General features: G+C 36.8%; 1 protein-coding gene across 2 annotated transcripts in view; it reads left to right on the top strand.

Annotated features, from left to right (window-relative positions):
• The window catches only part of LOC140171815 (phosphatidylinositol 3,4,5-trisphosphate 3-phosphatase and dual-specificity protein phosphatase PTEN-like), a 39893-nt gene extending 35740 nt beyond the window's left edge, over positions 1-4153 (top strand). The window contains exons 7-10 of one of the 2 annotated variants that reach the window (XM_072195145.1): positions 31-138; positions 458-478; positions 2413-2616; positions 2969-4153. In XM_072195145.1, the coding sequence (XP_072051246.1) occupies positions 31-138; positions 458-478; positions 2413-2616; positions 2969-3142 (507 nt within the window). In that variant the 3' untranslated portion in view covers positions 3143-4153. The remainder of the gene's footprint in view (positions 1-30; positions 139-457; positions 479-2412; positions 2617-2968) is intronic. The other variant, XM_072195146.1, reaches the window with a different exon arrangement.
• Positions 4154-15314: the final 11161 nt, after the last annotated feature.

Below are 15314 nucleotides of genomic sequence, written 5' to 3'. Positions count from 1 at the left end.
GTAAGATTTGATTTCATTTTTAATCAACAGGGGGTGAAAAGAGGAGATAAACATATGGAAATCATCCTGAACCAGTCTGTGCCAATATGTGGTGATATCAAACTAGAGTTCTTCCATAGGTCAAATAAAATCAAGAAGGTAAGCAATAAGCATGCAGACTTAAATCATACATTCTGTTATTTGTGATATATTTTGTGTAGCATTATATGCAATATTGCAAAAAAATACAAATAAAAAAGAAACCAGTTCCCATCGGTCGTAAATCAAAACTAAATGGTAAAAAAAACATTCCTCAATAAATTTTCGAACATCAGAGGACCCTTGAGACAAATTTGATAAATTAATGGGGCCTAGTATGATATGAGCAATTTATTTATTCTAGGCAAAACTGAAGCACAAATTTGTGTTTATTCTTCTTACATCATGAAAAATTACTCTCATTACATTTATACTTCAGACCGAATTCTTCAGGTGTCAGGTAATTATGCTCTGGTACATGATTAATTTAATTCAATTCATCATCTTTACTCTTATTTTGTCATATTTTTGTTATATTTAATTGGACTAAAACCTTACTGTCATATTTCCAAAATGATATCTGATACAACATACAATTATATTCCAGGATCATCAGTTTCATCAATAATTTTGCTATCACGATTTTCAATGCCACTTAATTTTTATTTCTTTTAATATAGTTTATACACACACTCATTTAGTAAGTAACAAGATACACTAGCTTTGCGGCATATGTTCATATATTTCTTTTGTACATATTGTTTACAATATCTACATGAAAATACCTTGTGCTCCTTTTTTGCATATTCTTTTGATGGGTAGTACTTTTCTACTGATATAACATTAATACAATGATATGCATAAACAAGATAATATATAATAGGGTGTATCATACGCCTGTGCATCTATTCAAAATCACTCCCATGTGATGGGATTTTGAATAGATGCATGGACGTTTGATACATACGTTTGGTAATAGCAAGCTCTCTTATTAAGGGATCTAAAACGAGCGTTTATTGCGTTTCGACAGTATTGTGGGACACGGGAGCACCTCAGACCTATCGAATTGCATTCTGCATCCCACGCATGTCTTTCTGATATCAAATAATTTTCATTTTTGAAAATCACAATATAATACAAATTTTATGACAAATTATAAAAATTGATATTTTTCAAATTTTGATATATAACAGTCCTCAAGTAAATTATATAGATCTAATGTTATATTCTTAAAGTGTATGTAGCAGGGAGGAAAAGCCGACGGTCAATTGAAAATTTTGACCTTTCATATTGAAGATATGGATTTTTTCCCAAAAGACCTAATTTTTTTTGGTGTTTTGGGAAAAAAATCCATATCTTCAATACTGAAAAGGTCAAAATTTTCAATTGATCGTCGGCTTTTCATTCCACATACATACACTTTAAGTATAAATCATCAGATTTCTAAAGTTTACTTCAAGTACTGTTAAATATCAAAAATATCAATTTTAATGATTTGCCATAAAATGTGTATTAAATTGCTAATTTCAAAAATCAAAATTATTTGATATCAGAATGACATTCTTCGTATTCAGAATGCAATTCGATATGTCTGATGTGCTCTGATGTCCCAAAATAAATACTGTCCAAACGCTCATACCCCAGCCCTTAATGTGAATTCAGTGTTGTGAAATTCTTTGCACAAGCAACTTAATTAAGCCTACTGTTTAGTTTGTAAAATATGAAAATCAGGTTGACGCAATGCATAAACATGGCAGAGTTCAATCATAGCTGACACACTTTCATCCTAGACCAGCGACATATGTTTTGATAGTCCATGCTTTCATGTAATACATTCTTGCAACCAATAAGTTTTTATAACAAACCAAAAGATCAATGAAATCCTATAAATAGAACTAGTTCTGTGTCTGCAAACCGTAGGTAGGTAAAAATATCATCAATGTTTTATACGAGCGTAGGAGAAACATCAAAATTTTAACCCCTCCCTCCCTAAACTAGTTTAGCTTCTAGGATGCATTCGATCTTTTGGTTAGTTCCCTTACTCTCTCCATCCAGCTGTGAGCCCATTACATTGCAATGAATACATAATATTATTGGAATCAAATCGGTAGTTTTGAGCGAATGCTAATGAAATGCGCACTGATGCCACTGACTTGCTGAGAGTCAAAATACTTTCAAGCATGAAATGTGCGTGTGCATTTTCATGAATTTCACAAGTGACATAATAATGCTATTTCACAAGTGACATAATAATGCTATTTGCTTATTGGCCTCAAAGAAAATGTATCAATTATGCGAGAATTACATGCCGCAAAAATGATGGTATTTTTGCAGCAAATATATTTTGCTTTACAGTACTATAAAGATTTTGCCCTTGTGATTTCTACCGTACAGGAAAAGATGTTTCACTTTTGGTTCAACACATTTTTCGTAACGGATTCCACCACCTCTAGTCATCCAATGAGCAATGGCTCACCTAGCAACAACTCAGCGTATCAAGGGAGTAACAAATCATTGTTATCACTTACGTTAAAGAAAGAAGAGATAGACAGGGCCAACAAAGACAAGACCAACAAATTCTACTCGCCAAATTTCAAGGTAAGGCCAGTAAAAGGGATTGCTTGCTTGTCCTTGTCGGACCGACTGTCCCGAACGTGCTGATTAAAGTTGTTGTTTGGTTGAGAGGTTGTGGGTCGGACCCTGTCAGTGGTTAGTACGGTCTCGTATAAAAATTGAGAAGCTTGAAATTCCCCTGATGTGTTCTCAAAATTGCTCAAGTGGATGTAAGGGGTTTTGTAACAAAGCTCTTTATATAATTCATTTTCTTAATGCGAGCTAACGTTACATCAGTAAGAGTTACAGCTATAAGAAATATGCATCAATAATGAAAGACTTCATATTTTCAGATGTTTTTACTAATCTTGCATTTTGTATGTGTATCTGCCAACAGATCACATGTTTCTTCAGTCAGGTAGAAAGCGAGAGAACAAGACGGCCGTCTACGGATGGCAGCCAATCCTCAGGAACCGGAAGCGATGAACGAGGCGACTTGAGCGATCAAGAAGACCTCTCCGATTCCGACTCGGAATCAGAATGGGACCCTGCGGACATCACCAGAGTATGACAGCGAGTGTATACAGCAGTTGTATAATGTAACATAGGATAATATGTCATGTGTGGCAAGTAGGACCTGAATACGGATTGGGATTCCTACCCTTTCTCCACCAGAGTTCACAGTGTTTGTCCGACTTGTTTGGTCGAGCCAGATATTTTTTCATTCTCCATATATGTGGTTCTGTGACATAGGGTTATTCCATTTAAAATCCACACTCCCCCTGTGGAAAATTTTGGAAATATTTTTAGCAGAAGGAATATGATTTCCAAATGGAATAAACACATTAGGCAGCTCCATTTGAAACTCACCCCCCCCCCATGGGTGTATGGAATTTTAAATAGAGCTGCTGAATGTGTTAATTCCATTTGATATTCATACTCCCCCTGTGGAAGATATTTCCAAAATCTTCCTCAGGGGTAGTGTGGATTTTAAATGGAATAGCCCAGTGACGTTTTAAACCAGGACATACATTGAATTGAATTGAAATCGTAGCAGGAACAATAACAAAGCTTTGGGATCTGAGTTGCCAGGATCAAGGCGGTATTCAGTGATGTACAAATGGCTGTTGTAATGGAAGCTGTGTTGATCATGGCAAAATGCAGCAACAACATATTTGGATGGGGAAAGCAAATTGATTGATGATTAGAAATGTATTTTCTCATATATCACAGATCAATGTCATATGAATGGTATGCCTGACCCTGCCAGTGGATGCATGTATGTTTGATTTTAGTTCAAATTTTAGTTCAACGACTAAATGGGTTTTACTATACCATTTTTCACCCCGATGTGACAGTGACGTCAGTGCACATTTCATTGAGCACAGCCTCAAATCGCCAGCGTTTGCTGGCATATACACACACACGCTTTAGATGCCACATAGATGCGCAAACGAAACGGCTGAATCAACGCGTTCACGTCACTGCCACATCAGGGTGAGAATGGTACAACTGGGTCTGTTGCCATGGCAATGGACTAAAATACTTGATATGGCATTACAATAGTCAGTGCTTGAATCAATCTGGTAAGGTGAATTGCAAGGAGAGATCCTAAAGCTGTGAGAAAACAACATGGAACATATCAAATTTTTTTGGGGGGGCATGTGCTGGTTGCTACATAGCTTGGTGGCACTGAGGGTGTCATTTGCTGGTAGCGATTGTGAAAACGCAACGAGCGTTTGATCACTAGCGTTTTTTAAATCGCACTCTGCAACTGCTAGTGCTAGCATGATATGACCTTCACTGACACTGACCCAACCAAAAACTGGGACCAATTACATCATAGTTCACAATATATTGGTTAACCCTATGGGCACTGCCAGCCTGATTATCGGCCTCTAAGAAATATTATGATTGGTCACAAACAGGACTATGTCATGTATTGAGCCAATCAGAGATCTGGTAAGAATAGTCCGTAGGGCTGAAAGGGATTATGCCTAAAATTGGTAAGAGATGTAAAAGATTTCATTTGAGTGAATACTCAAATGATTGTATCATGTAATTAACCAACCAGGGGCAGTGTGTCATAGGCAGTGGAAACAGAGGGGACACATCCCCCTAAATTTCCTAATGTAAAAATAAAGCAATAATTGCCATGTGTATCTTTTGTCTTTGCCTGAGGAACACCATGTTTTGGGCTAAAATAGGGTTATATTGCACAATTTTGCATGCTTCATGCACACTGGTCGATCAAATACCAAAATTCACCTTCATTTTGGCTAAAATATTATGAAAGTGTAGTTTTTGTACGCTTTCCATGCCTATGACTATCTAAAACAGGCACAAGAAGTGCTTGTCCCCACCTAAATTTGAATGCTTCCGCCACCACTGCATGCCTATTGTACAGGTATGGACATCATTTAAATGATTGGAACTTGCAACTCTGCCTGCTCAAATTAACATGCAGTGTTTGCCAATATAACACTAAGCTTTTTATTCAGGAGACAGGTGTTGTTGAATCAGTCTGCCCATGAAGCAACAATGCAGCGTGTACAGGAAATAACATAGCAGATACGGTGTTTTAATCTGGGAGTCAATTATTGTGAATGAGTCTGCTGCTGCCACAACTTAAAAGGTAGCATCTGGTAGCACATAACCCTAACTTCCACCATGCATTTTGGTTATGGGAAAGGAAAGAAGGAAGAAATAAAGAGAGGAGATTAACAAAAAGCTTGTTTGCTCCCCTCAGGATTCAAACCCCAGATCGGCTACCGGTAGCCACAGGTCTTTTGCTGGCCTGGTCAATGAAAGCATGCCTATATATGACTTGGGGTGATGCGGATACTGTCTTTTTTAGTCAGGAGACAGGTGTTGTTGAATCAGTCTGTACATGAAATAACAATGCAGTATGTACAAGTAAATAACATAGCATATACAAAGGCTGTCACCTAACCATTGCTAAACAGGTTATCATGTACTCAGGTGTCCAATTTTTGGGTTGGAATCCTATGTACCCCCCCCAAAAAAAAAAGAAGAAACAAATTTAAAATTTAGAAAAAAAAGTTGAACCCTCAATTACTTGTTTTTCAACTGAAGAGCTTATTTCCAAACCGTGTTAAGTCCACAAACCTATGTATCTGATTTCCCTGTGCGATATTGCAATGAGTTGTGATGCTAATAGGTATTATAATTTCAGTTGGATGCACCATTGCAAAGCAAACAGTGCATGGGTGCACAGTAACAATATTGTGTGAGGCCTTTGTTTCCCAAATGAGAACAATAGTCTGCATTGTTGCTCATGTCAAACTTGTCAAAGTAATTGTGATTGTATCACACAAGTAAATGAGACAAATGGGGTTGTGGACTTACTACGGTTTGGAAATAAGCTCTTCAACTGTAGAAATATGCCTACTGCGGTTTTGAAAAAAAGACTTGCTTTTGTTGAACAGCTAGCAATGCATACTGATTCAAAAGGTACAACTGTAAACAGTTTTGATTAAAAAACCTTTAGTTGTGTTAGTATCAGTAGGCCTGTTCTTTTGGTTGAATAACAAGTAATATAACTTTTTTTTCTTCAATTTTTTTTTTTCAATTTTTGTATGTTTTTTATCTTTTTCGTTTTTGTGGCATCCTGGTTACCAGTGACTGAAATTTTTAGACCAAGGACAGGCAGGAACTCAGGTAACCAGGAATTGGTTGGAGCCAGGAATTGGTTAGAGCCAGGAATTGGTTAAGAGCCTCGGCAGATACTGCATATTTATTGGAAGGCAGGCAGGGGAGCACACAGTTTGGAATCAGTCTGGTCCATAGGCGTAGATCCCAGGGGGATGGGGGGGATTTATATTTTGCCAGGGGGGGTGGTCCATACAATCATCCCCCCAATGTTGACGCCTGATAATGAGTTTCTGACCAAATTAACCCCATATTTGCCCATTTTAATCCCAAAAGTGCAAATTTTTGTGCGCTTCATGCGCATTTCCCAAAAGTGCAAATTTTTGTGCGCTTCATGCGCATTTATTCTACTTTTACACCATATTTCATCAGTTTACCTTCAAAATAGTACAAAATTTTTGCGCGCTTCTCGCGCAATTGTACCATATACTTATTCTGTCGCCAAAAGGTGCTGGATTGACTATACTTGAAGAATTTTTTCCAACTCCATCCCCCCAATGGCAAAAAGAAATGTATGCCACTGGTCTGGTCTAAATTTAAAACTTGCTATCGGCTATATTATTTATGTGCAGATATTGGTATTTTTATTGGGAAGGGCAGAAATCATGCATGTGTGTGTGCTTTTGTCACTTTATTATTGTAAAAAAGTAGTGCTGGTCACAAGTGTACTTATGTTTTACTGTTATTATAAGTTGCATGCAAAAGAGTTGAATGATAATGATAAGGAAAATGCTTTGCTTGACAAGTATTTGTATGGAAATGTACCTAAAAAGATATGATGGATCAATATTGGATTTGCTTGGAAGGGGCAATAACAAGCCTTATGGATAGCGATTATTTCTATAACACTGTATTTCAAAAACTGTGTAAAAATCCAACTGTTTGGCTTCTTGCTCAAACACGACCAGCGAGAGCGACTTTGATTGAGTTGCACTGAGTTCATCTGCTAAGAAATGCAAGTAAATACATTGCACAATCACTTTTCTGATAAAACAAGCCAAAATCATCATAAACAAAATCGCCAGGTGAGTGACAGAAAGGCAACATCTGTCTTATGCCCAAAGATTGTAGCACTGTTAAGGTGTCTCTGAGGTTAGTGGGACTTGAGATGTTTCAAGCAGTCAACTTGAAGCATAATGGTGAACAATCTCAAACCCAATGCCATGCCATTTCAAATCTAACACAAGGCAGCCATTGTACGTATGACTTTCTTGCACTCGCACAAAGAAATGATATCGACTGCTCAGTGCCAGTAGCGGGTATGGTAAGTGCAATAGCTGCCAGTGTAGATGAGTACAATACTGTGTGTAAATTTTTAAATGCTTACAGGGCAGCTATTGCACTTAACCCACTTCTGGCACTGAGCAGTCGATATGCTGATAGCAACTTCATACTAGTATGATATGACCATTACAGTGAAATATTGTGTCCTATTGATAAAAATGTTTAACCTAATACACATTGGTCAATTCACCTCAAGTTTGGTAGTGACATTGTGTGTATTTCACTCGTCACAGTATCAAATCGCTTGTTTGTCTTCACGCTTTACGAGCAACCACAAAAAAGCACTGACATCACTTACTACTGAACTTAAGGTGAAACCAAGTTTACCTGCTGATTGGTTAAAAGAAGACTTATTATGATTTATTGAGCCAATCAGCAGCCTGGTAAGAATGGTGGTAGGTCTGAAGAGGCTTAACTCCATGAGTACCATCTGCTGATTGATTACAAGAAGATTGTTATGATTTATTGGGCCAATCAGCAGCCTGGTTAGAATGGTGGTAGGGCTGAAGAGGATTGAGATTTAATATTTAGAAGCTGTATTTTCATTGGTCACTCACATGAATGTATTATGTAACAATCAGGGTGCTATAATGAAAGACAGATAAAAAGACTAGTTTGCATCTGACGTCATCTGTCAATCAAACTCAAGCACGGTTTGTTTACAAGTGTCGTGAAGATATGAGTGCCTTATTGTTAATTTTGCACCTTCAAACATACAAACCATCTCAAAAGTTAGGTCTTAATAGTAGGAAACTTTCTTTTGCGAAGGCACCATGTCAACAATGCCTAGAAAAGTTGCTTTTTGCCTTGTAAAAGTACGTAATTTTTCGCCATTTACTGCTATTCCTTTTCTCCAATCAGCACCAGATAAATCGACCTTCCTTTTACGCACTAATTAACCAATCAAGGATCGTAGAGAATTTGATTGACAGTGACGTCAGACACAAACTAGTCGTTTTATCTTTGTCTTCAATTATAATGATATCATGCATTGGAGAATTTCTTTTGGAAATCACATTGACATGTTAATGGTTCAGATAGTGATGTTTTCACATTTTTTGGGGTACTTGAGAGCACGCCAGGCATGCCAAATTGCATTTTGAATCTGAGGAATGTCCTTTTGATATCAAATAATTTGATTTTTTGAAATTTGCAATATAATACAATTTTTTTTGCAAATTATTAAAACCTTAACCATCCTCGAGGTAAATTGTATAAATCTAATATGTACCTAAAGTGGATGTAGCTGGGATAAAAAGCTGACCATCATATGAAAGTTTTGAACTTTCATATTGATTTTTTCACCAAATCACCTTAAAATGTTATGTCTTCTTGGGGGAAAATGTATATCTTCAGTAAGAAAAGGTCAAAATTTTCAATTGATGGTTGGCTTTTCATTCCAGCTACATGCACTTTAATTATTTGATATCATCAGGACATTTCTCATATTAGGAATGCAATTTGGTGTGTCTGTGATCTCGGGTCCCACAAAAATATAATAATTAGTGAACTATCCCGTGAGTTTTGTGATACTTGAAGTCCGTAGATATGAATGTCATATGGGCAACAGATGTACTTATTATTTTTATGTAACAGTCAATAATTTGAAACACACACATTTTTAATTGATAACATTTTTTACTACTAGACTGAGCATGTCAGTTGACCAAAAACTAATTATTATTTTTGATTGGTTTTGATTTGGAAATATGTAATTATGTAATATTCAGTTTTGACTTAACTGCCATTTACAGTGTATTATATCGGTGAAAGAAACTAAAATTACCAGCCAGCCTTGTCTGGGTGTGTGAATGGGCTGTTCCGGTTAAAATCCTTACACCCCTTATGGAAGATGTGACCTTAATCTCTCATACAGGGAGTGTAGATTTCAAATGTAGTCGGCCATTTTAGGTAACTCAATTTGAAATTTACACGCCCTGTGCGGGAGATTAAGGTCATATCTTCCATAGGGGGTGTGTGGATTGCAACTGGAATAGCCCAATGGCTTTGCAAAAGGGATGATGCCGTATGCATAGAATTTTGTAAATTAGTAGGTAGAGCTAGCAACCAGTGCTACATTCGGATTAAAAACTTGACAGGAAATTTCTTGAATTCAGGAATTGGAAACCTTGAAAAAGATGCCAAAGTTTTCAGGGTTTCAGTCGGCTTGGCAGTTGCATCTCTGCTTTGCCGGAGTTTTTGGTTCAATGCTGTATTCCAGTTGAACTTCATACACCCCATATGGAAGACATGAGCTCAATCTTCCTCACAGGGAGTGTGAATTTCAAATGGGGTTATCAGATTGGGTGACTCCATTTGAAATCTACACTCCCTGTGTGGGAGATTATGACCATGTTTTCTATAGGGGGTGTATGGATTTCAACTGGAATAGTCCAATAGAATGGCAGAAGGTGCGTTTTGTTCTGTGTAGTTGAAGGCTGTGAAATGTTGTATTTAAACACACATAGAATCCCCTTCATAGTGTATGATTTACATGACCCTTAACAAGTAGGTTGCTCCTGTTTAAAAATCCTTCCTTGACAACTCATCTAAAGTATAGCTCCAGAGTTTTATCAAAAGAATTTGGCTTTTTTTTTAGTATGCCACAACAACTCTTGGATTCAAATGACTCAAACCAGCAAAATGCTGTACAACTCTGTGATGAAAGAAATACTTACAGTCTACAACTAGATATCATCCTCTGTGCTGGCATAGAGATTGATCTATTCTTACCAAGCAGTAGTATATTTGCTTTGACCCCCCCTCTCCGAGTCTGTAATTGACAGTTTATAAATACATTTGGACTTGTTTGGAACTAATATGTTTTCTCAAGTTTGAAACAAAAATGCAAGTATGAAAAGTAAGCACAGAACTGGATGTAGCAATTAGTGAAACAATTTGCTTGCTAACAGCAACCTGGCAAACACAAAAATGTTTTTGAAATGTTAGAAACATGTTATTTTAAGCGTTTTGGTTTTGGTCAAAACCTTTTAATAACATTACAATTGTAAGGTTGTATAAAGGTCATGAAAACATTTTTTTAATGTGTCATGAAATATCACTGCAAGAACATTTTCAAATTGTAATCTTGTATAAGGATTATGCAATTGTCTTTGTCTTCTCAATAATATAACAAAAACATAAAAGCAAACAGAACTAGATGTACCACTAAGTATAACAATTCAGATTTTTTCAGTAGAAGACAACAGCAGAGCATTGCAGCAACTCTTATCTGATGTACTGGGCTATTCCATTTGAAAACTAATCGCCCCCAGGAAAATTTTTGGAATTCCAACCAAATTACAGTTTTCCAACCAGTTTTAGCATAATGTATGGAAGATTTTGGAATGCAAACAAAATAAACTGAAATAGGGCTCAAATTTATTGAAATCTAACTAGATTTTAACATTTTCTACAGTTTTTCAGTTGGATGTTAACATAAACTTAAAATAATCCATTTGGGTTCATACTTGGTAGCAGTGTTATCTTCCATAGGGGTCTGGATTTCAGATGGAATAGCCAGAATTTACTTTAACCAACTCATGAAGAAGATACCGATGCAACTTACTGAACTGCCGCAGTAGCACCACAACTACCACTCACCACTTCAAACCACTGTATATTGATGTTCATAATGCGATGTTCTATTTTGTTTTATATTGATGTTCATAATTAGTCTCCTACGCAGCCAGTTTGGTTAGGCTCCCTCCACACAAACAGTCTGCCAATGACCACATATGTGACCTGCTACCACAAAATCAGCATAAAGTCGCAAGGTGTTAGTCACTCAAAACACCCTGGCTACTGCGTTGGTGTTCACTCACCTGTTAAAGCCACTAAGTATGTCTGTATGTCCTTCGTGAATGGGGGTACAATGGGCCATTCACATAGGATAATACTACTGGCTTGTACAGGTGCGCAGCAAACAAAGAACATCCACTTAGTCAGATCAAATATCTCGAACTACCAACTCAACAAAATGAGCATAAAGTCGCGGCGACTTGACTCTGATTAGCTGAGAGGGTGACAATGCAAAGTCTATGAGAACCTGATCAGAAGCGATGCATCTAGGAACTTGATTGCCGGTGGGTTGAACTCCTGGCTGAATAATCAGATATGTGAGCAGCATGTGCTGGATGACATCATGGGAAAAGTGCTAGCCAATTAAAAAAGAACTGCGTTCGTTATCATTGGCAGACTGTTTGTGTGGAGGGAGCGGAACCAAACTGGCTGCTGTGGAGACTAGTTCATAATGCGATGTTCTATTTTTGTTTTTCTTTGGCTGTGTTGAGTTTATTTTTGTATCGCAATTAATGAGGTGTGACCTGATCGACAGCCTCATCCCCCATTGTTCTTCATCAAAACGCGAGAGATTTTGTATCAGGAGAGGCCTCAATGTAGAGAGAAAACAGAAAATGACAAAATCAAACAAGCAATTCACCTCCAGTTTGGTAGGGACGTAGGTTCGTATTTTGCTTGTCAAAGTATCAAATTGCTTGTGCTAACCTAATTCTATACACACATATACAAAGACGGTTTATATTAAAAGCGATGTCATTGCCAAACTGTAGGTGAAATGAAGTCAGCAATCTTTGGGACTAATTGCGTGATAGCTGATGCATTTTAAAGTAAAGGGGTTTTATTTTTTGGAAAGAATACAACCACCATACTTAAGCACTCGCTGTTGATTTAATATACAAATAACTGTTGAAGATTAGGGGATTTTATTTTCCCCCTCTTCGCAAGTCTATCCCCATAGAAAGTGTACATGCTAGCAAAAGATTTTATGGGTTCCCTCTTTTGTTGACAGAGATCAGGTTTAGTACCACAGTGTTAGTAAATGTGATTATTTTTACTGTTCCAAGCTGTAAGAAAACAAGAAAAAATTTTAAAGTATTTTTGATAGATTTGTGATTTTACTTGATTAAATAATAGTAATGGAAAGTGACCTTAAGTTTTAAGCTCATGGCCACATTGGGGTCACAATCCCACAGGTTGGGAACTGGTACTGTAGGGGTTATCGCAACTTTTTACGTCACGCTTTACTAATTTTGAACCGTTTCATTTGGTTTTAAATTTCACAATTCTAAGCTTCATGACATTGACCTTTACACAAAAGTAATATATCTGTGTGTTGTTATTTTTACAGTTGCCTCTTGCGAAAATAAATGTAGCGTAAACATTTCCTTCTTGACATTAAACCATTTTCCACCCTGATGTGGCAGTGACGTTGCAGGTTGCTTGTGCATCTATGTGGCGCCTTTAAGCGTGTGCGTGTGTACACCAGTGCTTTGAGCGATCACTAGTGATTTGAGGCTGTGCCTAATGAAATGCACACGGACGTCACTGCCATATCAGGGTGAAAATGATAAGTCTAAAGGGTACATAATCTGAATAATCGTAAGATAAAATTCACTTAAATTTGTAAGTGAACTCATACTTCCTCAACTCAGCCAAACGAAAAAATAATTCTTTTTTATATATATAGATATACATAAGAAATATTATATATAAATAAAATAAAAACTATATATATACATTGTATATCTTGTTGTGAATATGTTATTAAGAGTGAAATGATGGGACAAATGTTGTATTTTTCTGACATTTCTTTACTGAATATTATGAAAATAATGTAATGCACCAAGTGTATTGGTCACTACCATGGTAACGAAATAAACATTGCCTTGGAAGAATATAATTTGATGTTGTACATGGGGGTAATTTGTTTGTAATCTTGTGGATTTTTACGAACTTAAGATGGTCATGAAACTCAATGGGTACGGTCAACATTTAGAGTCAAATTTTTGGAAGGCCATTTCAGGGTCACTAGGGGTCATCTGAGGGCAAATTAGTAAAAACTGTCAGATGGGCATGAAACTTGGTGGGTACAGTCACCATCAGCCAGATAATCAAAATCGTGCCCAGCCGAGAACCGCCAAATTCATTTACCTCTACCAAAAGTAATCGCGAAAGCAGGCGTTCGCGAAAGCAGGCGAGACTTGTGGTTCGAGAACCGCCTTGTTACAAAAGACTTATTAGGATGTCAAAAATTTTTGGGAAAAAAACTTTTTGGAATTTCCAAAATTAGGGTCGTTATTCTTTTATACAGTAAAACAAACAAACAAAAAAACATTTTTCCATAGGGCCTATTTTCTAGATTAGCGTTGGTCAGATGAGGACAATCAATTTTTTTGCCCAATGATATACTTTATGCACTGTAATATGTGATGTGATCAAGCAAAATCAGTCGAAGTCTGAAACATTGATTTTAAGATATAACCAAACAAAGGAAATATTTTCTTTTGAATTGGTTGTCCAATTTCAATGGGGGTTTCTGCACAATGTAGGGTTTCTGCCAAATGTAGCTTTGCAAATACCTGTTACAATCCAATGAACTGAATGTGTATGACCGACTTCAGACTGATTTTGCTTGATCACACCACGTATGTTGATCTTACAGGAAAATAGTAAGCAAGTTATTAACAATTTATATTTTTGATATTTAACAGTCCTTGAAGTAAGCTTTATAAATCTAATGATATGTACTCACAATGTAAACTGAGCTCAAAAAGAAACTTATAATTTTTCACAACTTGTAAATCACAAGGTCATATCTTAAAATCCTGTCCATTAAAATAAACCAAAATTACACCCAGGATTACTTCAATACTCTACTAAAAGCACATATCAGTAACCAAGCAGTTGTCCAACTGACAACAGCAAATTGCACTGACACAGAACAGCTTCCTGGACCACTTTCACAACCCAATACTTGGCACCCAGCACAACAAATCTGTGTAAATGCATACAGGATCCTTGCACAGATGACAAAACGGTGCTGCTTTCTGCTCTTCATGCACTTTTTTTTCGAGAAACAGGGCTTTTTCCACACTATTCCACCAACTCTTAGGAAATTATCATGTGTCCAAGGATCTTGTACTCATTCTCACAGATTTCTTGTCCTGGGTGCCAATTATTGCGCTGTTAATGTGGTCTAGGAAGCTGTTCCATGACAGTGCATTTTGCTGTTGTGTCAGTTGGACAACTGCTTGGTTACTGACATTGTGTTTAGAGTAGAGTATTGAAGTAAACCTGTGTGTACTTTTGGTTCATTTTGATGGACAAGATTTTAAGATATGACCATGTGAAAAATTATAAGTTTCTTTTTGAGCTCAGTTTATGTAGCTGGGAGGAAAAGCTGTGCATCATGAAAATTGATTCTTTTGTATTGAAGATATAAATTTTTTCACCAAAACACCTAAAATGTTTTGGTTTTTTTGGAAAAAAAATGTATGTCTTCAATGCGAAAGGTCAAAATGTTCATTATGATGGACGACTTCTCCCAGCTACATACACATTTAGAACATATCATTAGATTTATGACGTTTACTTCGAGGACTGTTAAATATCAAAAATATCAATTTTTAATAATTTGCCATAAAATTTGTATTATATCGCGAATTAAAAAAAATCTAAATTATTTGATATCAGAAGGACATTCCTCTTTTTCAGAATGCAATTTGGTGTGTCTGATGTGCTCTCAGGTCCCACAAAAAATACTGTGCAAACGTTGCTATCCGATCCCATAAGTCACATGCCATACACACATGCAGGTGTGGTCCCCATGAGAGCTTGCCATCGAGTTCGATTAGCAGCAGTCTTTGTTGCATCAGTCATGCTCATGCCAGTGAACTTATTCAACCAGCCAGCTTGCTGTTGGTCTTCCTCTCATCCACCTGCCTTCCACCTGCCTTCCACAATTGATTTCTCAAGGCTTGAGTGTC

Source organism: Amphiura filiformis, chromosome 15, assembly GCF_039555335.1.
Source record: "Amphiura filiformis chromosome 15, Afil_fr2py, whole genome shotgun sequence".
NCBI classification, from domain to species: Eukaryota; Metazoa; Echinodermata; class Ophiuroidea; order Amphilepidida; family Amphiuridae; genus Amphiura; species Amphiura filiformis.
Note: the sequence above shows the minus strand (reverse complement) of the source record. Positions and strands in the feature narration are given on the sequence as shown.